General features: G+C 42.8%; 1 protein-coding gene across 1 annotated transcript in view; it reads left to right on the top strand.

The window, feature by feature from the left end:
- LOC103015693 (EF-hand calcium-binding domain-containing protein 11-like) overlaps positions 1–16413 on the top strand; it is a 229134-nt gene extending 212721 nt beyond the window's left edge. Inside the window, exon 8 of the mRNA XM_057542735.1 lies at positions 16340–16413. Coding sequence (XP_057398718.1) covers positions 16340–16379 — 40 coding nt within the window. The 3' untranslated portion in view covers positions 16380–16413. The remainder of the gene's footprint in view (positions 1–16339) is intronic.
- Positions 16414–25430: the final 9017 nt, after the last annotated feature.

The following is a 25430-nucleotide window of genomic DNA, read 5'->3' as shown; positions in this document are numbered from 1 at the left end:
AGCACAGAGAGAATTCCCTTCTAAATAAAAATCAATTTTGCTAATAAACACTATACTTTAGAAGCATTTTTTAGATCTTCTTAGCTATTTTTCTGTCCTGTACTAGCACTACATGAGGCACATCTTACTGTATTCACCCTTCTTTTCATTATTATGCCAGCAGAAAAAAATGCATGTCACACTTTCTAAGAAAAGTTGCGGAGGGAGGGTGAGAGGCAACATCGTCTATGGGGGCTTATTCCCATGGAATGATGGGGGTCTGTAAGAAATGAAAATAGATGGATTTGGAAGCAGTACTGGGGTCTAACATTTGAGAAACTGGTTTCCAATTTTTGCACTTTACATTATAGCAATGAATTTCATGTGGTTAAAATTTCAAAAGTTAATTTTGTTTTCAGGAAAATTTTCTATTGTGCTAACAGCTTTTATTTTACGTAAACTGTCATTCATTTGGATTGACATGTATAAACTGGACTAATTACAATTTAGATCCGCTCAAAGTAGAGAAACAAAGGTTACAGGAGAGTAATGAGAAATACATTCAACCGAATTTTATTTTAGTGTTTTTAGTTTCTGGCGTGAACCAGGCCCCTGTGCTGGGTGTCGAGACACCCCGTCTAGGAGTTCAGGGTCCAGCAGGGGAATCAGACGACGCTAACGCAGTGGGGCTGTGCCGGGAGCCATAGCACCCTTGAGGAGGGCACCGAGTCTCAGTGGAGGGAATGCTTCCCAGGCGGTGACATCTTAGCGGGGACCTGTGGAGGCCGGCCCGGCTCGGGGGTGGGTAGGAAAGGAAGGGGAACAAGATGGAGGGAACCACAAATGCAAAGGCCCAGGGCTTTGGAGATCGTAGAAAATTTGAGAAACCAAAAATAGAACAGAAGTGTGGGAAAACGGAGGCTGGAAGGTGGGGAAAACCTCTGAAAGATGAAGTTAGTCCGAGGAGTAAGGACTGGATGACAGAGGCCTTGGATATCAGGCCAAGAAGTGTGCCCTGTCCTGAGGGAACTGGGAGAGTCAGTACAAAGTTTTAACCAAGGTGTGATGTGACCAGATCTGTGTGGCTCAGTCAGGATGGCACTAAAAGAGAGGAGGAAGGCCAAAAAAGGCCAAGGAAATTAAGCTCAGTCGTTCCCGTCTTATTAGGGAGCAAATCCCACTGCCTAAAATGGCAGAGTCCACTTTTATTAAGCAAAGGATGACTGTATAGTCAAACTCTCCCATACGTTTTTATCTGTGTCAAGAAACCAAAGCAACTTAATCATAAAAACTGTTAACTATTATTCTGATTCTAGCACCTGAAAACAATGAAATATGAGACAAGACTTGAGCTTCTTTCCTTCTTCGGACAAATTGTGTGGCTAAGGAACCATCTTTCACTTCATGTGCTTGGAGTAGGCAGGCCTAATAAAGGGTGATGTTTGAACATTTCAAACCAAATTCCCCCAGTGGTGGGTGTTAAACAACTTGTTATTTTAAGCAATTTAGACAGATATTTGCATATACAAGCAAGCACATTCTTTGAACCAGCCCATTATATAACCTTGCTTATCCCTGCAGGTAATAAGCTGCTATAAATGCAGAATTAGATATAATCCTGGGTTTTCTGTGTGTGCACGTGCAGTCAGACCAGTAAGAAATGAACACACTTGTTAGGGACAATAGCCGCCTTCCACTTCACTTACCTCTTATGAATTATTTTCTGCTCTCAATTCCAAATCAAGAAAAACACATCTTATTTCCTAAGTCATGCTATCAGATAAGCACCGGAAGAGGTAATATTGGTAGCAACTGCAAAGAAAGAAATGTGTTGGGGGGTGAGACGTCTGAGTCTGCTGGTGTAATATCTAGAAATAGAGCCTCTGTGCATTCCCTTTTCTTTTCTCTCCACATCCTATTCAAGGCATCTCATTCATTCATTCACTCACTCACTCATTCAGCCAACTTTTAAGGCTCCTACTATAGCCATGTTTTGAATATTAAAAGTGAGATTTCATATCAAATAAGGTACATTCCTGCCCTCCAACAGTTGACAAGCAGCGGCTGACAGGTTGGAATTCTTTCTGGTGCTTCAGAAAAGGACAATGTTTTTGTGGCACTGATCCCCATCTCTTCCCAGTTCTGAGAGCAGCACAGGCTCTGGAGCCAGGCTACCTAGGGCTTGAATCCCAGCTCTGCCACTCACAAGCATCAGACCTGGGTAAGTTATTTGTCCTCTGCAAGCCTCATTTTTCTGCTCCAAAATGGAAATCCTAAAAGAGCCTACCTAATCTGACCATCAATGAGGCTTAAATAAATTAAGATTTGTAAAGTGTCTACAACAAGGCCTGGCACATAGTAAGGACTCAATCCATTTTTGTTATTATCATAAATGCCTGGACTTCCTGCCTAGAAATCATTATCTGTGTGACTGCTATGTGCAGGGCAATACCCTAGCTGCTGCAGGGAGACCCAGAGGTGGGCACTGCATTCTAGCAGGTAGATATAATCTGTACACAGATAACCATCTGTAAGGAGGATATGCTCAAGCCTACAGGCCAGCTGCAGAATGCTAGCATTTGTTATCTATTGCTGCATAACCAGTTGCCACAGACTTAGTGGCTTGAAATAACATATGCGTCTTATCCCACAGTTCTTATGGGTTAGGGATCTGGGATTGGTTTAGCCAGATACTATCTTCAGGGTCTCTCACAGGCTGCTGTCAAGGTATTGGCCAGGGCTGTGTTCTCATCTGAAGGCTCAACCCAGAAAGAATCCTAAGCTTATGCTGCTAGAATTCAGTTCCTTGAGGGCTATTGTACTGAGGGCCTCAGATCACTTTGCTGGCTGTTGGCCAGCACGTTGGAGGCCTCCACCACTTCCTTGCCATGTGGGCCTCTCCAACATGGCAGCTTGCTTTATCAAGACATGCAACCCAAACATGCAGTAGAGAGAGTGTACTAGCAAGATGGAAGTCATAATCTTACGTAGCCTAATCACAGAAGGCAATAATCTGCTCAGGGCAGTGAGGGAAGCAAAAGTCTCCATAGCACCCATCTCTCTGATGCTCTGAACATCCATGCACTGTGCCCCCCATCAACACACATGGGGACCCAACCTCTCTATGTCTCCCTACCAGTTTCTTCAGAGTTAGATTCTGGGAGAAGGCAGAAGCTCAACTTAGTTTACCATCTTGTCAGCAACCAGAAGCTCTATGTCAGTTTTCCATATGTGAATCTTAGCTCTTTTAGCAATTGTGGCTCTCTGTCTAAATCCCTGTAAGTTCCCATTATTGGTTCAGTGCGCCCACCCCCCAGTTTCTACAGGCTCTGCTCCAAAGAGTTCATATCTATAACTTTCTTCAGAGCACTACCCTGGATCCCCTGGAACCACTTCATTCAGATGCTTCCAGAACCAAAACAGCCTGGGAAATTACAAATCCCCATTTTGGCCTGTAGCTAATGACTGACTGGTGCAGAAGTATTAAAACCTAGCTCCCTTACTTTCAGGCAGGATAAACTCTGCTGGGCAATTTATTCTCAAAAGCTCCTCAGGGGTTCAAGTTGAGTCTGGAACTTTACTTGAAATCACAACCTTGCCTGGCTAATTTTTGTTCCCTATTCTGCTTTTCCTACTCCCTTTCTAATTTCTCTTGGGGCAACTTGCTTAATAAATTATTTACACACAAACCCTTTCCTCAGGGTCTGCATCTGGGGAACCTGCCTAAAACAGATGGTGCCATAAGTAGTCCCAGGAAGCGGACTTTAAGAAAGGGATTCTGGGGCTTCCCTGGTGGCGCAGTGGTTGAGAATCTGCCTGCCAGTGCAGGGGACACGGGTTCGAGCCCTGGTCTGGGAAGATCCCACACGCCGCGGAGCAACTGGGCCCGTGAGCCACAACTGCTGAGCCTGCGCGTCTGGAGCCTGTGCTCCGCAACAAGAGAGGCCGTGATAGTGAGAGGCCCGCGCACCGCGATGAAGAGTGGCCCCCACTTGCCGCAACTAGAGAAAGCCCTCGCACAGAAACGAGGGCCCAACACAGCCAAAAATAAATTTAAAAAAAAAAAGGACATTCTTAAGGACATTCTTTAAAAAAAAAAAAAAAAAAAAAGAAAGGGATTCTGGATACAGCTCATTCACCAGCAAGATGAAAATGGAGATTCCCATCTCTGGTGGTAGGTGGCATTCTGTTTTTTTTTTTTTTTTTCTGTGTTTGTTAGAAAATCAGCATATCTTTATTTTATACAAAAGAAAATTGCATATAATAATTTATCTCATTTTACTTACATTTAAGGACATACATATTGATACAAACAAACCTCTAAGTAGTAGTTTATGATGAAGCATCAAGAAAGCAGAATAGGGACTTCCCTAGTGGTCCAGTGGTAAGGAATCCGCCTTACAATGCAGGGGATGTGGGTTAGATCCCTGGTCAGGGAACTAAGAAACTAAGATCCCACATGCCACAGGGCAACTAAGCCCACGCACCACAACTACTGAGCTCGCGCGCCTCAAGGAGAGAGCCTGCATGCCACAACTACAGAGCCCACACGCCCTGGAGCCTGCGTGCCACAACTAGGGAAGAGAAAACCCGCACGCCACAACTAGAGAGAAGCCCGCCTGCCACAACTAAGACCCAACACAGCCAAAAATAAATAAAATAAATAATAAATAAACCTTTTTTAAAAAAAATGGACAAAAGCACCTTTATCTTAAAAAAAAGAGGAAAGCAGAATATTTTTTATGTACCAAGCATTAGTTGTGGCATCCTATATCTTTGTATCATTAAAGTTACTGAGACTTTTTCACTCTTGGTGAGCTGTGATAGCATACAGCTGAAAGGAGCTGCACTGGCTTGTGCAACGTCTCTAGCTTTTGAGAAATAGAGGAAATAACAACTACAAGGACTATGTAATTGGGTGGAATTGGGCTTGAGCAGGTCCAGAACACATGAGTAAATTGCACAAAGTAGGGACCCAGACTCTATGTTATCCACCAACCAAGACATCTTCATCAGCTCACAGCTATGGCCTCATGGGGTATCCCCCATGACCAGCTGATAGAGGAAAGATCCCAAGTTTGGTTCACAATGCGTTGACTCAGTATAGTGGCACAAACTGAAAATGGACAGCTGCACTATAGCCCCAACCAGAGGTGGCTCTGAAGAGACCAATGAAGATAAATCGTTGTAATAGGCAGAGCTTTGGGCATTGCACCTGGTGATCCAATGTGTGTGGAGAGAGAGGTGGCCCAAGGTAAAGATACAGATAGACTTATGGGCAATGGACACTGGCTCCACAGGCTGGTCACGGGACTTGAAGGCACACAACTGGAAGATGGGGGGCAAGGAGGTTTGGGGAAAGAGGACCTATGGGAGTGAAGACCTTTGTATTGTACACTGATGCCCACCAGGGAGCACTGACTGCAGAAGAGGTATTAAGCAAACTGGTGGGCAGGATAACTCATCAATAGATGTCAGCCAGCATTTGTTGTTAGCTACCTCAGTTCTTGTCCTAAAGGCTCTTGTCCTAAAGGCTCATTTTTTAAATTAATTAATTAATTAATTTATTTATTCATGGCTGTGTTGGGTTTTCGTTTCTGCGCGAGGGCTTTCTCTAGTTGCGGCAAGTGGGGGCCACTCTTCATCGCGGTGCGCGGGTAAAGGCTCATTTTTGTTACTGTTGCTACAGTAACAAAAATGGAGGCTGCACATGAATCCAAAAGCCTGGGGCTCCTTCTCACTACAGCTGATCTAGCTGTTGCCACTGCTGAATGTCTGACCTGTCAGAGGTCGACTTTGAGTCCCCACTATAGGTCCATTCCTTGAAGAGACCAACCAGAGCCTTGATGGCAAGTTAATTATGTAGGACCCCTTTTACCCTAGCAATGGCAGCATTTTGTTCTGACTGATTGATACAAATTCATTGTATGAATTTGCCTTTCCTGACCGCAGTGCTTTGATAAGATCCACTACTTGAGGTCTCAGAAGGTCTGATTTATGGACACAGAATCTCACAAAACATTTTTTGTCCCAAAGAAGTATGGTAATGGGCAAATGACTAGGGGATCCACGGATGCCACAACATACCACGCCATTCTAGCAGAATATATTGTAACCACCTTCTGAAGGCAGAGGAAGGCACTAACTTAGAAATGATACCCTGTGAGGTTGGGGCACCATCCTTCAGGATGCAGCGTGTGCCTTAAACCAAAAGCCATTATGTTGTGTTGTCTCCAGTGAGTTGAATACATGGGTCTGGGAACCCAGGGGTGGAAAGAGGAGTAGCCTGGCTCACTGCCGCTCTCAGTGACCTGCTTGGGGAATCCATCCTTCCTGTCCTCACAACTCTAGGGCATTGGGTCTAGAGGTTCTAGTTCCCAGAGGGAGAATACTTCACACTAAACCTAAAGCTACTGCTGTAGTCCTATTGTTTTGGACTCCATGTGAGCAAAGAAAGCTATGATCATACTGGCAGAGGTAACTGACCCCAATCATCATAAGAATGCAGGGCTGCTGTTACATAATGGGGGAGGAATGTGTTTGGCACTCAGCTGATTCACTGCAGTCTCTCTTGCCGAGTTTTAACTGAAAATAGGCAGTCGCGGCGACCACTGCCTGATAAAGACCTGGTAGCAAGGAGCTCGGATCCCTCAAGGATGAAGATTTGGGTCACTCCAGCAGGCAAACCCCTAGATCAGTAGAAGGGCTAGTTGAGGATGAGAGGAGTCTAGAATGGATGGTAGAGAAGAGAGATGATGGATGTTAGTTATAATCTTGGGACCAGTTGCAGCAGCAAGGGCTGTGGTTTGTCCCACTAGATTTGTGACCAATTAGAATCTTGAATAAGCTATGACAAGATGGAGACTTAATGTGAGAACATGTGAATCTGAGTGTTGCAAGGGGTGGACTGTAGTGGATGCTTCTGGTGCTCTGCCAGATCCCTTCAGAGACCCTTGACTGGTTCACTGTACACATCCCCCAGCTACTGGGTGCTTCCCTCCTATTGGCTCACACCTCCAACCTTCAGAGAACTACCTTAATCTACCAGAGCCACTTCACCCAGGCTCACTCTGGAATCAGAAGTGCTGGGTGTTATGTCCCCCACCCTCTCCAGGAAGGCCTGGAGCCAGTGACTGATCAGTGCAGGGGTATAAAAATGCAGGGGTATAAAAATCCAGCTCCCTTGCCTCAAGGTGGGATCAACTCACTGTGTAATTTGTGCTCCAGAGCTGCCTTTGGATCAAGCTGAGGCTGGAACTTGACCTTAAATTGCTGCCTTGCTTGTCTTCTTCTCCTGCCCTATTCTGTTTCCCTTACTAGTTTCTCCTGGAAGCATGTCCTTAATAAATTACTTGCAAAGAAATCCTTGACAAGACAGTTCCCTAGTAGCACACAAACTCTTTGTGGACAGACACTAATTAGGAAAAAAAAAAAAAAAAAATCTTTTAATCTCCCACCGTATGTAGCCCGGCATGGGATACCTACCAGGAGTTGATCTGGGTTTTGGCAAATTCTTTGGTTTAGACTCTCTTCCCTTAGTAAGAATCTGAGGATGCTAAGTGGCGATTGCATTAGTATATTACAGACAGGGACATCTGTAAATTATCAGTGATACATCGATGTAAAACACATGTCCCAGGTTTTTTGGACAACCCCGATTTCAGTTTTTAATCTCCCTGTCAGACCATTTCCAGACAGTGTGTCCCAATTGGTGTGGTGTTTGGATAGCAAAGGATAATGTGCTAGCCAAGAGGCAGCTGAGGGAGAACACTTAAGCATTATAAAAAAGCAGGGACCTTGAAGTTAAGCAAGACCGGACCTCAAATCCTGGCTCCACCCCAACCAGCTCTGTGACCTTGGCCACATTTTGTTCATGTTCTAATGAAGTTAACTAGCTCCTACTTCTCAGAACTGAAAGTGAATTAATGTAGGCAAAATACTTAGCGTTGCTCCTTGACCTAGTAAAGCTCAAGAAATGGTTCCTTTCGGAAGGGGAAGAACGGCGGATACAGCGTCTTCAGTGGAGTCCGAGGACATCACTATCCTTATAGAGCCAGCCCGGGCAAAGGCAACGCCCAAGTGTTTTCATTCACTTTTCCTCCCAGGGCACAGGACACCCTACTTGCAAGGCAAAGGGAAAGAGGATGTCGTGCCGGCCGGAAGGCCAGGCCTCAAAGGAGAAAGGCCCTGACACCCTCGGTCACCACGTGGCTCCTCGACCGCCTCTCCGACCCTCCCCTACAGCCCTCTCGGCGGGGTTGAAGTAGGTGAAGGGTGGAAGCCGAGAGCCCACGCCGCGGAGGCTGACGCCCGCCGGCGGTCTCCCAGCAACAGCCGCCCCGCCCCATCCCGCCCGGCCTGGCGCGGCGGCGCCGGGAAGCAGGGGTGGGGGGGCGGCCGCCCTTGCCATGGTAGCGCGTCTGCCGCGCCCGACGCCGTCGGCGCCGGAGGGAAACCAGGGTTCCGGGCCCCGCGTGGGCGGCCGGGAGGCGCCCATCCACCTCCGTGGCTCCAGCTCCGGCCTACAGGGGACTAGGCGCTCGCCCGGAGCCCAGGGGGACCCGAGCTGTCTGCAACCGTGGCCCGGGCGCAAGGTCGTTGGTCCCGACTCGCTCCCCCGCCGCCTGAGCCAGCTAATGGCCTGGAGACTTTCCAGTCTGTCTCGTGGGGACAGAGTTGGTCGTCCGGGCTAGGTCTAGGCTGAATGAACTGTTGTGGTTTTGGAATCTCATCGCACCTTTTTCCCCCAGCTACGCAAGAGACACGTACACACACGGCCTAGCGTCCCGTGCTTTTCTCTCAAGTGTTTCACCTGAAGGATCTTTAATCTTGGGAAGAGAATATGCAGAAAACAGAGCGGCTTCCAAATCAGCCTTTTAAAAACAACCCTGCAAATAAGTATCATGTTTCACGAGGGCCATTTTAAACTGAAAATGCCCATGCCTGGAAGTGTAGTCTGGATTCTGGACTTGAATTTGCATTCTTCTAAATCCCTCTCTGCAGTGAGCTGCGTTTGGAGAATTCAGTTGTGGGGTGTTAAATTTAAACGTATACGCCCCTAGCTAGTATTCTGTGTTATGAATGCTCCGTTAAAGGACCCACTCACAAAGACAAAGCCACACGATTCTCACTCATTCTCTGGCTTGAGAGTATTTTTAACAGAGGCGGAGTCAGTCACGTGTTCGTGAGTTTAATCAAATGGACAAGGGATCTGAGCGAGAAAAGCTTGCTATGTAATGCGAAGACTGCATTAGGTACATAAAGATGCGTTCTCTTTGGATTTATTGGAATCAGAGCTTTTCAAATGGAATCTTCTCCTGCATATATTTTTTTCGATCTGCTGCAACTGGAAAATTTAAATCAAAATCCTATTTCTTATATTCATTTCTATGGTAAATGTGTCTAGGCTGAGATTATGCATTTTCTTGATCAACAAGCAAATGCGCAGCAATCACTGTGAATTGAGCACCTTGCTGATTGAGCAACACTTGAAGCTGGAGGCAAGAACGACCATAATCTCAGAATGAGAATCCTCCTCAGCGTATTTCACAAGCATGTTCACAGCTAACCTTTTCCCACTCTAAAGGATCATTCACTTGGAACTTCTTTATTCTTCATTTTGCCAGAATATTTAATCTCTCAGAAAGCCTCTTTCACATACTTTTTTGTTTGAAAATGTAATTGTAATTGGGCAAATGATCATACTATTTATATTTATATATGAATATGTGTGTTTGTATCTTTTTCCCCCAGTATCAAAACAGAACCTTTATTTTGCATTCGGAAAGCTAAATCAAGGATCTGAAAGTAATAGTTTTATGTTTAGCACTAATTGGAGGGGAAAAAAAAGAATGTACAAAACTAGTATAGTAACAACTTTTTTGTGCGTAAGGCAAATTGCCGAATCTGCTTCAGATTCGGAGGTTTAAATGTTAGAATGGTAGAAACAATATATTTTATAATAAAATATTAGCATTTGCAAAGATTGATTTTTCTTTGGTAATTTTCCTAGTATCTGATTCTTCATTCATTACCCTGAAGTTCTTTTCACAGAAGTTATTCATCAGTATGAGCTTGATTGCAAGATATTGGTAAGGATCCACACGTGCCTGGCATGGCAAATAGAACTGACCAGATCAGCTCTTTAACTGGTTGGTTGTTCTCTCTAGGTAGGTAGAGGTTTGGTTATACCCATGAGTTAGCCCAAACTTCACTCCTTAGAATTCAATGACCGCTTTAGAGAGTTACTGCGTGCCCTACTTTATTAGGAATACATGAAAGTCGAGAACCTTACTAGATTTTCTGCATAATTTCCTAACGTGAAAATGATCTCCACATAGCCAGCCATTGCAGTTAGTTTCCATTATTACAAGGTTTCTACCTTATCATTTATGGTTATTGTTTCTTAGGAACCTAATATTTATCAAACACAGGATCCATTTTGCATGCTCACCTTTCCTCTTTTCCAAATAATCAGTGACCTTAAGCTTTGACCATCTTATTACTGGCTACCAGCCTCTTATTTAATCCTGCGCTAAACTTGATTTACTGCTTTATCTATACTACTTTAATCCTTTAGAGGCTTATCATAATACAGGCTCTTTATTTTATCATAAGAATAAACTAACCTTTCTCTACTTTTCCAGATTTCTCTATTGTTGCTCATTTACCTGTGTACCTTTTTCCTTCTTTAAATATTCATGTTTCCCACTTTCATTATATGATGAAATAAACCAAAATGCTTACTTGTTACTACAGAAATGACTGTGTTACCACAAAGTGTTCTTGTTTAGTGCTTAATTAGTTAAGACATTAGTTCTTAATGTCTTAAGTTTAGATCTCCCAATCTCGGGAAAATATAAATGTATCTGTTGCTAGAAGATTCCCCCATCTTGAAATCTCAAGATATTTGTTCCCATCTAGCTGCAAGGTCACCTAATATTCTCAGATCATTCCGTGGGATTTGAAGAGGCAATGTAGTGTAGTAGTTAGGAGACTACTACACTGAACTCAGACTGGGATTCAAATCCTGGTTCTAACGCTTACTAGCTATGTGATGTTTTGTTTTGTTTTGTTTTTTAATTTATTTTATTTATTTTTTTATACAGCAGGTTCTTATTAGTCATCAATTTTATACACATCAGTGTATACATGTCAGCTATGTGATGTTAATCAAGTTTTTTTTTTAACCTCTCTAGGCCTCAGTTTCCTCATCTGTAAAATGGAGATAATAGCACTTAGTTCATTAAGTTTGGCAATTTTAAAGGATTAAACGACATAATTCTTGTAAAGCTCTTGGCACGCAATCAACACTCAGTGAATGATGTTAGTCAGCAGTGGCTGTGCTCATCATGATTATCATCTATATTAAAACATTGTTTCCACTGTCACCAATTAACTTAGGCTAAATTAGTTTATTAGATTAGACTATCCACAGATAGACAGGATTCTGACAGGACATAAAACAGACATTTTGACTGAAGAGGGGAGAGTACAAGGAGAAAAGTCCAGACACCTAGCAGGCTAGTATTGGCACCAGTGTTAACCTTGTTGACCTCAGTGGCTTCTTCAGCATGCTTGCTGGCAGAAACAGCCCAACCCAGAAGTGAACCTGGGATAGTGCCAGTGTGCCGTGAGAACCTAAATTATATCCAGAACTTTGCTTCAAGGAAGTCTGAAAACTGTGGCCTTCCCACCACCTCTGCAATCGAGGAAGGCATATGAAAAGGAGGTTGGAGATAACCTATGACATCACTTCTAGGTGTTACCTAAAAATTGATACCCAGGAACTTATTTCCAAGAGGACACGCATGGATTAAGAAAAAAAAAAATTATGTTTAACCAAATGGAAAGGTGTAAGGAATGGATGAATTAGGATATGGGAGTTAACAGACATGTACTAATACATACGAAATATATAATCACAAAATACCTATGGAATACCAAAAGAGGTCTACTCAACACTCTGTAATAACCTACATGGGAAAGGATCCAAAGATGAATAGATAGATACATAGACATAATAAACCAGATTCTGTACACCTAGAACAAGCACAACATTTTTATCTAATTTGCTCTGATAATAAATAAAAATTAAATTAAAAAAAAAAAAAGAGATATTCCAGGAACCTTTGGCGGCTTCAGCTCCTGGGGAGGGAGGGGCAGGGCCCGGGGGCACCTTGTTAGAAAGGACCCCCCTCCGGGAGCAGCCAAATCTTGCACAGAGAATTTGGGAGGAAGTTCGTTAGCTGGGCGATGGAAGCCCCTCTCCACTTGAGAGAGCACAGAAATAAGAATTCTCCCAGTGCCCTCTCAGAGCCTTTTTTTTTTCTTCTTTTCCCTCCTCCCTCTCCTGGGTGTGCTGGGGTGTCTTCACTAACGGCCTCTGCCTCCAACACTTTCCATTCCCAGGAACTCTTCTTTGGGGAAAGATATTGGGTCTCCTGCCTTGGGAGGTCAGAAAATTCTTCTTAGAATCCAAATGATAACCCTCCCAGTGGAATCTCACCATTTCCCACTCCCTCCACTGGGACTCCCTCCACTCTCCATAGACTTGAAAGCCAGGCAGAGAAAGAGCCAAGAGGAGGGGGAATGGGCAGGGAGAAATGTGAAAGGGGAGGTAAGGTGATAGTGAGCCACTCTGCCCAACCCTTCATCCTTTTAACTCACCTCAATTCCCCCAGAGCCCAAGTGCCTCCAGACCTAGGATCCCCTCCATCTGGAGACTCTGGGCCTCTGAGTTGGAGGCTTACGGGAGACGCATTCAGTATGAGGTGTGGTGCAGTAGGTAGGGTCATATAAGTTATTTGTAGTGTGTTGTGTGTAAGTTATTTGTAGTTCCTCACAACTAAGTGAGGAAAATTGAAATCGAAAAACTGGAAAGCCTAAGGTCACCCACTTCAGTAAGTGACAGAACTAGGACTGAAACTTGATTTCATTATACTGTGAGATCTACTCGTGTTGATAAATATGTCTAAATCTTTATTTTAACTACTGCACAACATTTTATTTATTTATTTCAGTATTTAAGTAATTTCCAAAACTTTATTGTTACAACCATTCTTGAACAGATATCTGCTTGGAATTGTATCAGATTTATAGATTTAACTTGGGGGATTAAAAACCAAAACACAAATAGTCAAATATGCATTTTTCCATACATAGAATCTCCACAGTTCTTTGAAAATAAGTATGTAAATAAGGAAAGTTGGTGGTGGGGAGGGGCAGATAGAAAGGCAGCACAAATTATTCAGTTCTAAGTAAAAATTCCACCACTTTTGAGTATATTCAACTCTAAGAGATGTAACAGTTGACTGGTGAGGGTTCCAGGAGGAATTCCACTTGTACAGCATTTTGTTTCAGGCTATTTCAATGTACTGAGGTATGTTTTATTTTATTTTAGTATCATTTTTTAAAAGAGTGACACTTTGTTATGTGTGTATTTGTCTATTTGGGATAATTTGAGGCTGACACAAGGATTTGTAGACTGGTTAAAACAAGAAGGCAGAGTGAAGAGGCAGCAAGCTACAGCCATTCCTCACCTCCCAAGCCCCCCTCCCCGCCAGCAAATATAAAAAAAAAAAGAAAAGGAGGTTGGAACCTTGTCCACTGCTCTTCCCAAACTTAAGCTTCCAAATTATAGCAATAACGGGAATTCCCTGGAGGTCCAGTGGTTAGGACTCTGGGCTCTCACTGCTGGGGGCCTGGGTTCAATCCCGGGTCGGGGAACTAAGATCCCACAAGCCGCACAGTGCGGCCAAAAACAACAACAACAACAACAACAACAAAAAAACCCCAAAGAAACAAAAAACAAATGATAGCAATAACAACAGGTCCTCCCTAACGTGGAGATGCACTTGCCCTCCCCACAAAGGGAGACCAGCACTTCCCTGTATCTACGTGGGGAATGTTCATCTTCTCTTAAGTCCAGTCACAATCCAGGCGTGATGTTCCACAACCTATGGGCTGAACTGTAAAATTAATCACGCCCCCCAAACCCTTTATAAAACATTAGGGACAAAGGGGAGGGGGAAAAAAATGAAAGCGGTTAATGTATGTAAATGATACATAAAGAGCAAGAAAAAACCATGATCCCTACTACGAGCCTCAGTTTTGCTGTGGTGCACAGGTCCAGAGCTGGTAGCCACAGTCTCCTTCCTCTGCGACCTGCTGCATGGAGTCTCTGCTCCCCGTAGCTTTGCTCAGACTTCTTTGCCTGGTGGCATGATCTTCCTTTCCCAGGTGTCTGAGTTCTAGGGTTGCGGACGTCTTCTCTAACTTTTGCGCCTGGGTGTGGAAGTCCTAGGAGGCGCTCCAGAGCAGCTACTGGCCCTCGCTGTGCAGCAGCGACCTGCATTCTCCCTGATAGTCAGGAGCCCAGTGATGACCAGGTGGGAGCCTCAACTTCCAGCCCAGTGAAAGCGTGCGTTCCCCGATGGAGGAGCCCACAAACCTGCAATTCCGCGAGAACTCCGAGTCACAGTGAGGCGAATAAAAGGTCTTACATAGCACCAGGTTTAGTAAGGAGAGGGGCCGTTCTCTTTTCCACCCCTTGGTTTCCAAATCTGAGACCCGCCTGTGGGAGCACCAACACCACCTAAGAGCACCTGTTTTGGAGCGAACGTCACACCGAGAAGGGAAGCGCCTCGCGGGGTGCGGCTCAGCTGTGTCCCCTGGCCGTTCCTCTCTGCGTGGCAGCCTTCTGAGTGATGGGCACATAGGTAGGTCAGTGAGTCCCATGGAGGTCAGCCATCTGCTTTTTTCTGGCAGTAACATTCATTTCTCGGTCAGAAATAATGTCGCGTGGAATATTGTGAGAGTGAATAATGCATTTGATGCGTCCATAAATGGCATTGCTGGCAGAAGCATGGCAGGCAGAGAAGGCGAATCCAAACCGAAATAGCCCAGCGAGGACAAATTGTCGCCCCCTCCATGATGGAGGAGGTCAGTTGTATGAAAGCTGCCGCCAGGCGGTATCGTGTGGCACCGGGGGCTCAGCGTTAGTCCGCTGTTAGTAAGGTGGCCCTCAGCGGTGCGAGGTATCCGGATGCGCCTTGATACACGGAAGCCCCTATGACCGAGCCCAGGTGTGACCCCAGCCTTGCTTTTTGGCTGCTTTCTGGGCAGTCTGGGGTGGCTGAGGAAAGCCGCTGACCCACAGGCACTGAACAAGGCATCTTATCTGCCTTATCATTTGGGTTCACGCCCAAATGCAGTGCAGCCCTTTGGCGAGCAAACCTGTGGGATGCATCACACTCTGGGTTTATTCCAGGAGGGCTCTACACATCCCTATTCCCCAGACCACCATGTCACCAACTACCTCTTTTTGTTTCCAAGTCCCTAAATAAACCCATGCTTTTGATCATCTCTCTTTCCGTACAAACTGAACAACCGGATGAATCATGTGAAGTTCTAACCACTGGGAAGATTGCTGTTCCCCACCTCTGAGTCTGTAATGCTGGCACAATCCCTTAACAGTGAGGCTTGCCTGTTAGCCAGAAGCATCCATGAGCCAGGTTCAGGTTTTTTCTCTCTTTACCTTTAAACAAATTCTTTTCTTAGGGAGCTCCTCATGAGGGTTTACGTGTGGAAGGGAGACAAGCAACAAGGGCAGGCACTGTGGGAGTGAGAGCCAACCGCTCGAGCTCCTTGGACCAGCTGAACCTGCACAGGCTCCCATAGTATCCCATAGACCGCAGTATCCCATAGACCATAGTATCCCATAGACCATAGTATCCCATAGACCACTTCCACTTCCGCCAGCTTTGTGGGTGAGCGGATCCATGCAGCACCCACTTCATGATGGGAAGACAGGTCACAGGATCACTTGGTTTTCCATTGTCAAGCATTCAGCAAACCGAGAGCTGTTTCTTAATAGTTCTTTGCAAAGAAGATGCGGCTTTAGTTTCAAAATATCAAAATCCTATGCTGTGACCCTCCCTCTGGGGCTCATCACAGGCTCCAGAGAGCACTCTGACCTGTCATAGATGCTCTGCCCACCATTAGATGCTCTGCATCATAAGAACCAAATTGCAGAACTGCTTGCTTTGGATCAGCTTGAGATCTTTCTCTTGCTCTCTCTCTCTCCCACTCAAAACTGACTGCCTTACAGCTTACTTGGTAAATGGATCAGTCACCTTAATACCGTGTAGATTGCTTCCTTCAGACTCATCTGTTATGGCCATGGTCTGGAAGGCTACCATATTCAGGGAGTGACCACAGTCAAGAATCTTTCACTAGACCCAGCTCCAAACCATTGTGGTCTGCTGAAAACTCTCATAGAAAAACAAAATGCCTTCATGCCCATGCTTTCCAGAAGAAACAGCAGCAGCAGGACCTCTGCCTCGTTTTTGTCTTCCAGATTTTACCTGAGTGCTGAACCCACGTTACAGCCACCATGACAATGTCAAGAGAATTCAGGAAAGATAGTTTTAGCCTTCCAGTGTCTGCTGTCAAGCCTATGGACATGGACTCCGTCCATGGATTGAATTGTGTCCCCCACAAAATTCATATGTTGAAGTCCTAACCCTCACTACCTCAGAATGTGACCTTATTTGGAAATAGGGTTGTTGCAGATATAGTTGGTTAACTTAAGATGAGGTCATTAGAGTGGGCACTAATGCAATATGACTGAAGTCCTTATAAAAAAGGAGAAATTTGAACACAAAGACATACATACACACATGCAGAATGTCATATGAAGCTGAAGGCAGAGATCAGGGTTATGCTTCAACAAGCCAAGGAATAACAAAGATTTCCAGCAACCACCAGAAGCTAGAGGACAGTCCTGGAACAGATCCTTTCGTTACAGCCCTCAGAAGGAGCCAACCCTGCCTGCTGACACCTTGATTTTGGATTTCTAGCCTCCAAGACAGAGAGACAATTAATTTCTGTTGTTCAAGTCACCCAGTTTGTGGTATTTGGTTATGGCAGCCGTAGCAAACTAATATAGACTGTTGTGACCACCCCTACTGTAATGTATGGTGCCCTTGTCATGGCTCATAAATGGAGCTCAGCAAGTCCCATCGCTGTTGCCAAGAAATGTCCAGTCCGTTATCTCCACTGCTATTACTGCAATATCCATCATTGAGAAGGGAGGCCCCCAAACTATTTATAATGATGATATAATTATTTCCTTAATGAGTTGCCATATTTTAACTCTGAGATGATTTAGAATTAAGCATAGAAATATGTAAGAGGATCCAACCTTTAATATTTATATTTTATTTCAAGAAGGAATCTGTTCATATCTGCTAATTTTTAAGAGAATTTAAGCTCTTGGTTAAATAGGTCAGTCTTGTTATCTTAAATAGAAATTATAATTGATTTAGGCGCCTGACTTCTAATTGAAACTTTTCCACATTTACACAAAGTATTGAAACATTCAAGGGAACGTAATAGTTGTAGGATTATAGTAATGGTTATAAGTTGTATAAAAATAATATAAATATATGGTTATATTTACAAGATTCAGCATGGTTTACTAGATTTACAAGAATAATACAAACACTTGGAAAGTTGTTAAGATAGACACCTGAGTTACATTAAAAGGAAATCTAATACATCAAGTATATACCTGTAGTTTAAAATGTTTGATGGCATTTTAGCTGAATTTATAAAAGCCTCCTTAAAAGTGATTGTCAAGATTTACTAACTTTATATAAAGAATAATAATATCTGTAAACTGAACCCAAGAGAGGGATTGGCAAACTTTCTGTAAAGGGCCAGTGGTAAATATCTTAGGCTTTGTGATCTCTGTGGTCTCTGCTGCAACTACTCACCTCTGCCACTGTAGCACAAGAGCAACCATAGACAATGTGTAAATGAACAGGTGTGGCTGTGTTCCCATAAAGCTTTATTTTAAAAAGTAGGCAGCCTACCAGATTGGACCCATGGGCTATAGTTTGCCAACCTCTGACCTAAAAGATTGAAGAAATTTTTAATTTATAAGTTAATAGCTTGCTGTATAATTTCAGAGCTAGAGGGAATCTTAGAAACAATTCTGTTCAATCCTATAACTATTTACAAATGAGGTTATGGAGGATTTGATGGGCTACGTGACTTGTCCAAGAGTACATTATTAGAAGCACATTTATAACTTAATTCCATTATAAATTAAAACACAAAACCAATAATGATGGAGTCTTTGTATTTGTAGAACCTATTTGGTGTGTATGTTCCAAACCTTCCACAAATAATGTGCAACTAGAAGGAGTAGATAAGTGCTTTACAGCTAAGAATGCATACTATAGTCTTTTCAAAGTTTATTACAGTGAACCACTTGGAATCATAGGTGTAGGAAAAAAGATCACTCATTCCTTTGGGTTCTTTATTTTTCTCATTTGTACTATAATTCCTGTGTAGGTTTCCTAGGATTTATCGATAGAAGAAAGTAGTAAACAAATCAACTCCAACATCCTTTTTCAGTGTTTGTCCAGAGAGGGTTTGCCTGTTTTGTTTACTACTTTATTTTATTTAGTCTAATTAGCTCCCTGTAAGAAATACCACTGAGGAAGATTGTCTAAGGTATATGTTTTCATGCTGGCATTGAAAAGCATTAATAGAAGTTAAATGTGGAAATCCCAGCATGCTGAAATCAGTTTACAACTGTAAAATATAATTTCCTTCCAAGCCTTTTCAAATCTGGAAGGTTGAGAATGGCTCGTTAAACTCAAATATTTATGTCATTTTGATAGTATCAGAAAAAGGAACTTATTTTCATTTTTTCTTTTATCTTAGTCTTGTTACAGAGTTTACAACACAATCCACTAAAACTAGGTTTTCCTCAATTTGGGGGACAGGCGTCTCACACAGGCATGGCTCTTGTATGACCAGCATGGATTTATGGTGGTGGGAATCCTTCCTTTCTCACCGAATTGCCATCCAGTACTTTCTACGTGTATAGAATGCACTTATGTGTGTATGGTTTATTACACAATTGGTGTTATGCTTATACATTGTTGTGTAACCTGCTTTTGTCACTTAGTATGGATGTTTTCTCCGATGATGAAGTGTTCTTTTGCAGCCTGATATTTAATGGCCTCGTGATATTCCGTCAACCACATGAACCATCATTAATTTACCCACTCTATTGTTGGACATTTGTGTTTCCAATTTTTCACTATTATAAATGATGTTGTGATGAATATCCATGTACATAAATCTTTGTTCCCAGTTCTGATTATTTTTGTAAGATAAATGCCTAACTATGAAATTGCTGGTCCAAGGAATGTATTTGTAGAACTCTTTGTATATAAGGATCACGAATATACATTCTATTGGACTCCATATGCTGGGGAGTATGCTGTCAACATATTCTCATTTAATCCTCACAACAAATTCATGAGATAAGTACTATTAATATCCACATTTTTTTCAGAAGAAACTGAGGCCTGTGCCCAGGAAATGGTTAATACATGACAGTGGGTGGCAGACCTGGTGTTTGGGCCCAAGTCTGTCTGACTTTGAGACCAATATTCTTAATCACTACACTATATGGCCCCTTCCATATTGCCAGAATAGCTTCCCCCCAAAATTATTACAATCTAGATTTCTACCAGCAGTATGTGCGTGTGCCTGCTTCCCTGTACTGTTGAGGATTCTTTGATTACAAGTGAAGCTGAACAAATTTTTTCATGTTTGTTGGCCGTTTGTGGATTGTCTATTCACGTCCTTTGCAAAGAATACATGTCTGAAAAATTTCCTTTTGAGATAGAGAGTCAGATGATCTGAATTCTAATCACAGCTCTATCCCTAATTAGCTATGCGACGTCAGGAAAAAAAATCACTGCAGAGTTCTGAGTCGCCATTTCCTCTTGTGGAAAACTAGATGATTAAATTAAATCATCTCATTGTCGTTCTCCAAAATTTTGTGATTCCATCCATCAGTCACCCATCCGCAGGCCGTCAGTGGGCAACATGGGAGGAGATGGGTAACCACCTATGCAGTATATTTTCATTTATGTATTTAAGGAAGGGCCTCTAAATCATCTCTCCCATCCCCTGGTATTCAGGTGCCCGAAATCCCACCCTTCACTCCCTGGGGCTTTCATTCTTCATTTTCATTCATTCTTCTGCATCTCTCCTTCCTGCATGAAGGTTTCTTGTTCTTTGGCTTCAGTGGCATTCCTTTCTTATGGTTTGCTCCTTCTCAGATTCCTTCTCAGGTTTCTCCCCCTTTCCCCTAAAATGTTGGGATTCCCCAGGTTTGCCCTTGGCCCAGTGCCCTTTTAACTAGATCACTCTCAGCCACAATGATCCAGATGGGATTCCTTGCACACACCATGACTCTTGCCTCTGAACCCTTGAACGTGTTCTCTTTGCCTGGGATGCTCTTAATCCTTTTCTTTCTAAACTGAGTCTGAGCGTGTCTTCTTCTGGGAAGCAGCCTGGCTAAAACATGATGCACGGGGCTGGAGTCAGTCAAGTCCAGGTTCTACCATGTACTCACTGTGCGATCTTGGGTAAATTATGTATCCTTCCTAACCTCCATTTCCTCATCTGCATGATGGGAGTAATGAAAGTATGTACCTCTCAAGATTGTAGTGAGAAGGCACTGAAATCATGCATGCAGAGCTTGGCCCACTATGCTTGATTTTTTTTTTTGAGCTTTCAAGCACCTCGTGCATACATCTATCTTAGCATTTAACATACTGCATTCTGAATATTCATCGTTTCATCTCCATTCATTAGCACTGTGTCTGGCACACGTAGGCTCCCAGCCACCGTTTGTTAAGGGAATAAGTGAATCACATTGTAAACACCTTTAGGAGACTTTTTTTTGGTGGCTATTGTTTTTTTTTTTTTTTATTGTTATTATGGTTTGTTTCTTTCTTTGTTTCACTACAACCCTATCAGGAATGATTTCCAACCTGACATGTCAGGAAACAAAATTAATTCCCTAAAATAGATCTTTAGGGTTGGGGAACAAGGATGCCCAACCCAGAGAGACAGAATGGCACCAAATAAGGAAGTGAGACTGTATGGAAGACAAACTTTGTATCTTAGTGCTTTTGCTGTGGATACTCTAAGAAGATCCCCTAATTCCCCTGCTTTTCTCCCTAATTCTAGCTGAAACTTTGGCCCTGTTAGTTCATCATCAATGGGCAGGTTCAAGTCTATCCATATACGGAGATACCTAATGTTACCTGTTTCTCCCTGAACATCTCAACACAACCTCAAAGAACAAATGAGCAATAAAATATCTCAAACCAGATATCATCGCTAAAATTTCTTTAAAAGTATGCATGTTTAGGAAACGGACTGCCTTGGAAGGTAGCCACAGGCTAGAGAGAGCAGAGAAAGAAAGGAGAAGAGTGTATGGGAAGAGGCAGGCCGAAAGGCTTGTTGAAAACTGAGATGTCTTTGGGGGAAGAAAAATCAATATGGGCTATGAATCTTTTAGTATAGACTGATGGTGAAAAGCATCACAACAGTCTTTTTTTTTTTTAAGCATTTAAAAATAATTATCCATGCCCATTAGCTGGTGTTTCTTTTTTTTTTTTTAATTAAAAAAATTTTTTTGAATGCATTGGGTCTTCATTGCTGTGCACAGGCTTTCTCTAGTTGTGGTGAGCAGGGGCTACTCTTCTTTGCCGTGCGAGGGCTTCTCATTGCGGTGGCTTCTCTTGTTGCGGAGCCCGGGCTCTAGGTGCACAGGCTTCAGTAGTTGTGGCTTGCGGGCTCTAGAGCACAGGCTCAGGAGTTGTGGCGCACTGGCTTAGTTGCTCCGTGGCATGTGGGATCTTCCCGGACCAGGGCTCGAACCCGTGTCCCCTGCATTGGCAGGCGGGTTCTTAACCACTGCACCACTAGGGAGGCCCCCTTACTTCTTTATGAACACACAGAATTGCATATTTTTGACATTGGATAAAAGTATTTTCAAAAATATTTTTCTGGGCTTCCCTGGTGGCGCAGTGGTTGAGAATCTGCCTGCTAATGCAGGGGACACGGGTTCGAGCCCTGGTCTGGGAAGATCCCACATGCCGCAGAGCGGCTGGGCCCGTGAGCCACAATTACTGAGCCTGCGTGTCTGGAGCCTGCGCTCCGCAACAAGAGGGGCCGCGATGGTGAGAGGCCCGCGCACCATGATGAAGAGTGGCCCCCACTTGCCACAACTAGAGAAAGCCCTAGCACAGAAACGAAGACCCAACATAGCAATCAATCAATCAATCAATTAATCAATAAAAAAAATTTAAAAAAAAATATTTTTCTTTTGCTACTTTCTAGTGTTTTCCTCTCCATCTTTATCCACTTTGGATGATTAATTTTAAAAAGGTAAAGAGAACGGATGTGGGAATAAGAGTTTGAAAGTGACAAAAGGAAACACACCTCTTTGCCTCCGGCTAGAATTCCTTCTTCTTCCCGATGTTATTAGCATCTACTCATCCGGAAGACCCGGCTCAAGCGCCAGGTCCTCTGAGAATTGCTCCCCGACTCTGCAATCCGTGTTAGACATGGCTCCTCTGAACTTCTGGACCCCCTTCCAGCCTCCATCACATCATCTCCCCCCAGTAGACCACACTGTTCTCAATGACGAGAACTGGACCTTTCTTATCTCTATCCCCAGAGCAGTACCCAGCACGAAGTACACCTCAACCAATATTTGTTAAGGGAACAAATGAATGAATGAATGAGGGAATGAATGAATGAATGAATATCCAAAGAAGGAAAAGAAAAAGGTGCAGGTGGTAAGCAGGTTTCAGAAAGTAAGAAATAAGAGAACCAATACTTATTCAAACAATTTAAACACAGAGCAGTCTGAAATGAAATCTATTTTTCAGCCTCTGCTGACAGATCTGTTACACAGATTCTTGCCCAAAGTATGTCAATTCTCAGTAAACCACAGTCCCAGGAAATGAGGAAAACTGTGTAATGTGGAAGAACTGAGAGCCACGTTCAAGCACAGTCATAATAATTTGATTTAAACACAGCAAAAGCTGTGTTTTCCAGAAATTTACTGCAGAAAAAAAAGTTCTAGAAAAAAATCTATTTCTGTTATTTTCAAATGTAAATATTCAAATGAGTGCATTATCCCACGCTGCAGCAGATACTTCTGAGTGATCTGTAGCAGTGGAAAAAACTTGGATGGCAAAGGCAAAGGCTGATATGCTTGGTGGTACTTTTAGCATCAAATGTTTTCTTTCTCCAAAATGTTTGCTCTACTGCCCCCTCTCCTAGAACTTAAAATACCCTTCGTAAGAAAGCCAGTTTTTTGATGATGGCCATTCTGACTGGTGTGAGATGATATCGCATTGTAGTTTTGATTTGCATTTCTCTAATGATTAATGATGTTGAGCATTCTTTCATCTGTTTGTTGGCAATCTGTATATCTTCTTTGGAGAAAAGTCTATTTAGGTCTTCTGCCCATTTTTGGATTGGGTTGTTCATTTTTTTGATATTGAGCTGCATGAGCTGCTTGTAAATTTTGAAGACTAATCCTTTGTCAGTTGCTTCATTTGCAAATATTTTCTCCCATTCTGAGGGTTGTCTTTTGGTCTTGTTTATGGTTTCCTTTGCTGTGCAAAAGCTTTTAAGTTTCATTAGGTCCCATTTGTTTATTTTTGTTTTTATTTCCATTTCTCTAGGAGGTGGGTCAAAAAGGATCTTGCTGTGATTTATGCCATACAGTGTTCTGCCTATGTTTTCCTCTAATTTTTTTATAGTGTCTGGCCTTACATTTAGGTCTTTCATCCATTTTGAGTTTATTTTTGTGTATGGTGTTAGGGAGTGTTTTAATTTCATTCTTTTACATGTAGCTGTCCAGTTTTCCCAGCACCACTTATTGAAGGGGCTGTCTTTTCTCCATTGTATATTCTTGCCTCCTTTATCAAAGATAAGGTGGCCATATGTGCGTGGGTTTATCTCTGGGCCTTCTATCCTGCTCCATTGATCTATATTTCTGTTTTTGCGCCAGTACCATACTGTCTTGATTACTGTAGCTTTATAGTATAGTCTGAAGTCAGGGAGCCTGATTCCTCCAGTTCTGTTTTTCTTTCTCAAGATTGCTTTGGCGATTCGGGGTCTTTTGTGTTTCCATACAAATTGTGAAATTTTTTGTTCTAGTTCTGTGAAAAATGCCAGTGGTAGTTTGATAGGGATTGCATTGAATCTGTAGATTGCTTTGGGTAGTAGAGTCATTTTCACAATGTTGATTCTTCCAATCCAAGAACATGGTATATCTCTCCATCTATTTGTATCATCTTTAATTTCTTCCAATCCAAGAACATGGTTGATTCTTCCAATCCAAGAACATGGTATATCTCTCCATCTATTTGTATCATCTTTAATTTCTTTCATCAGTGTCTTATAATTTTCTGCATACAGGTCTTTTGTCTCAATGCTGGAGAGGGTGTGGAGAAAAGGGAACCCTCATACACTGTTGGTGGGAATGTAAATTGATACAGCCACTATGGAGAACAGTATGGAGGTTCCTTAAAAAACGAAAAATAGAACTACCATATGACCCAGCAATCCCACTACTGGGCATATACCCTGAGAAAACCATAATTCAAAAAGAGTCATGTACCACAATGTTCATTGCAGCTCTATTTACAATAGCCAGGACATGGAAGCAACCTAAGTGTCCATTGACAGATGAATGGATAAAGAAGGTGTGGCACATATATACAATGGAATATTACTCAGCCATAAAAGAAACGAAATTGAGTTATTTGTAGTGAGGTGGATGGACCTAGAGTCTGTCATACAGAGGGAAGTAAGTCAGAAAGAGAAAAACAAATACCATATGCTAACACATATATATGGAATCTAAAAAAAAAAAAAAAGGTCATGAAGAACCTGGGGCAAGACGGGAATAAAGACACAGACCTACTAGAGAATGGACTTGAGGACATGGGGAGGGGGAAGGGTATGCTGGGATGAAGTGAAAGAGTGGCATGGACATACATACACTACCAAATGTAAAATAGATAGCTAGTGGGAAGCAGTCGCCTAGCACAGGGAGATCAGCTCAGTGCTTTGTGATCAGCTAGAAGGGTGGGATAGGGAGGGTGGGAGGGAGGGAGATGCAAGAGGGAAGAGACATGGGGATATATGTATACGTATAACTGATTCACTTTATTATAAAGCAGAAACTAACACACCATTGTAAAGCAATCATACTCCAATAAAAATGTTTAAAAAAAAAGCCAGTTTTTAGAAGGGTTGTCATTACATTTCTAGGAACTATTCAATTCAACTGAAGTTCAATTACATTAACTTTTATTAGCTAATAGGAGTAAGGCACTAACATACTCATTGTAATACATATCACCCTCGTACTGATTAAAGGGGAGCAGTTAAGTTTTGATAAAATAAAGTATATGAAAAAAATAGAAAAGTGCATGAAAGGCCGAATCCATCCTTCACACTGCTATTGGGATTTTCCTCCTAAAATACAGAGCTGATTGTCATAGCCCCAACTCAAATGCTTTTGATGACTCTATCTACTA

Source organism: Balaenoptera acutorostrata, chromosome 3 (assembly GCF_949987535.1).
Source record: "Balaenoptera acutorostrata chromosome 3, mBalAcu1.1, whole genome shotgun sequence".
Taxonomy (NCBI): Eukaryota; Metazoa; Chordata; class Mammalia; order Artiodactyla; family Balaenopteridae; genus Balaenoptera; species Balaenoptera acutorostrata.
The sequence above is the reverse complement of the archived record's forward strand: the minus strand, read 5'-3'. Positions and strand labels throughout refer to the sequence as shown.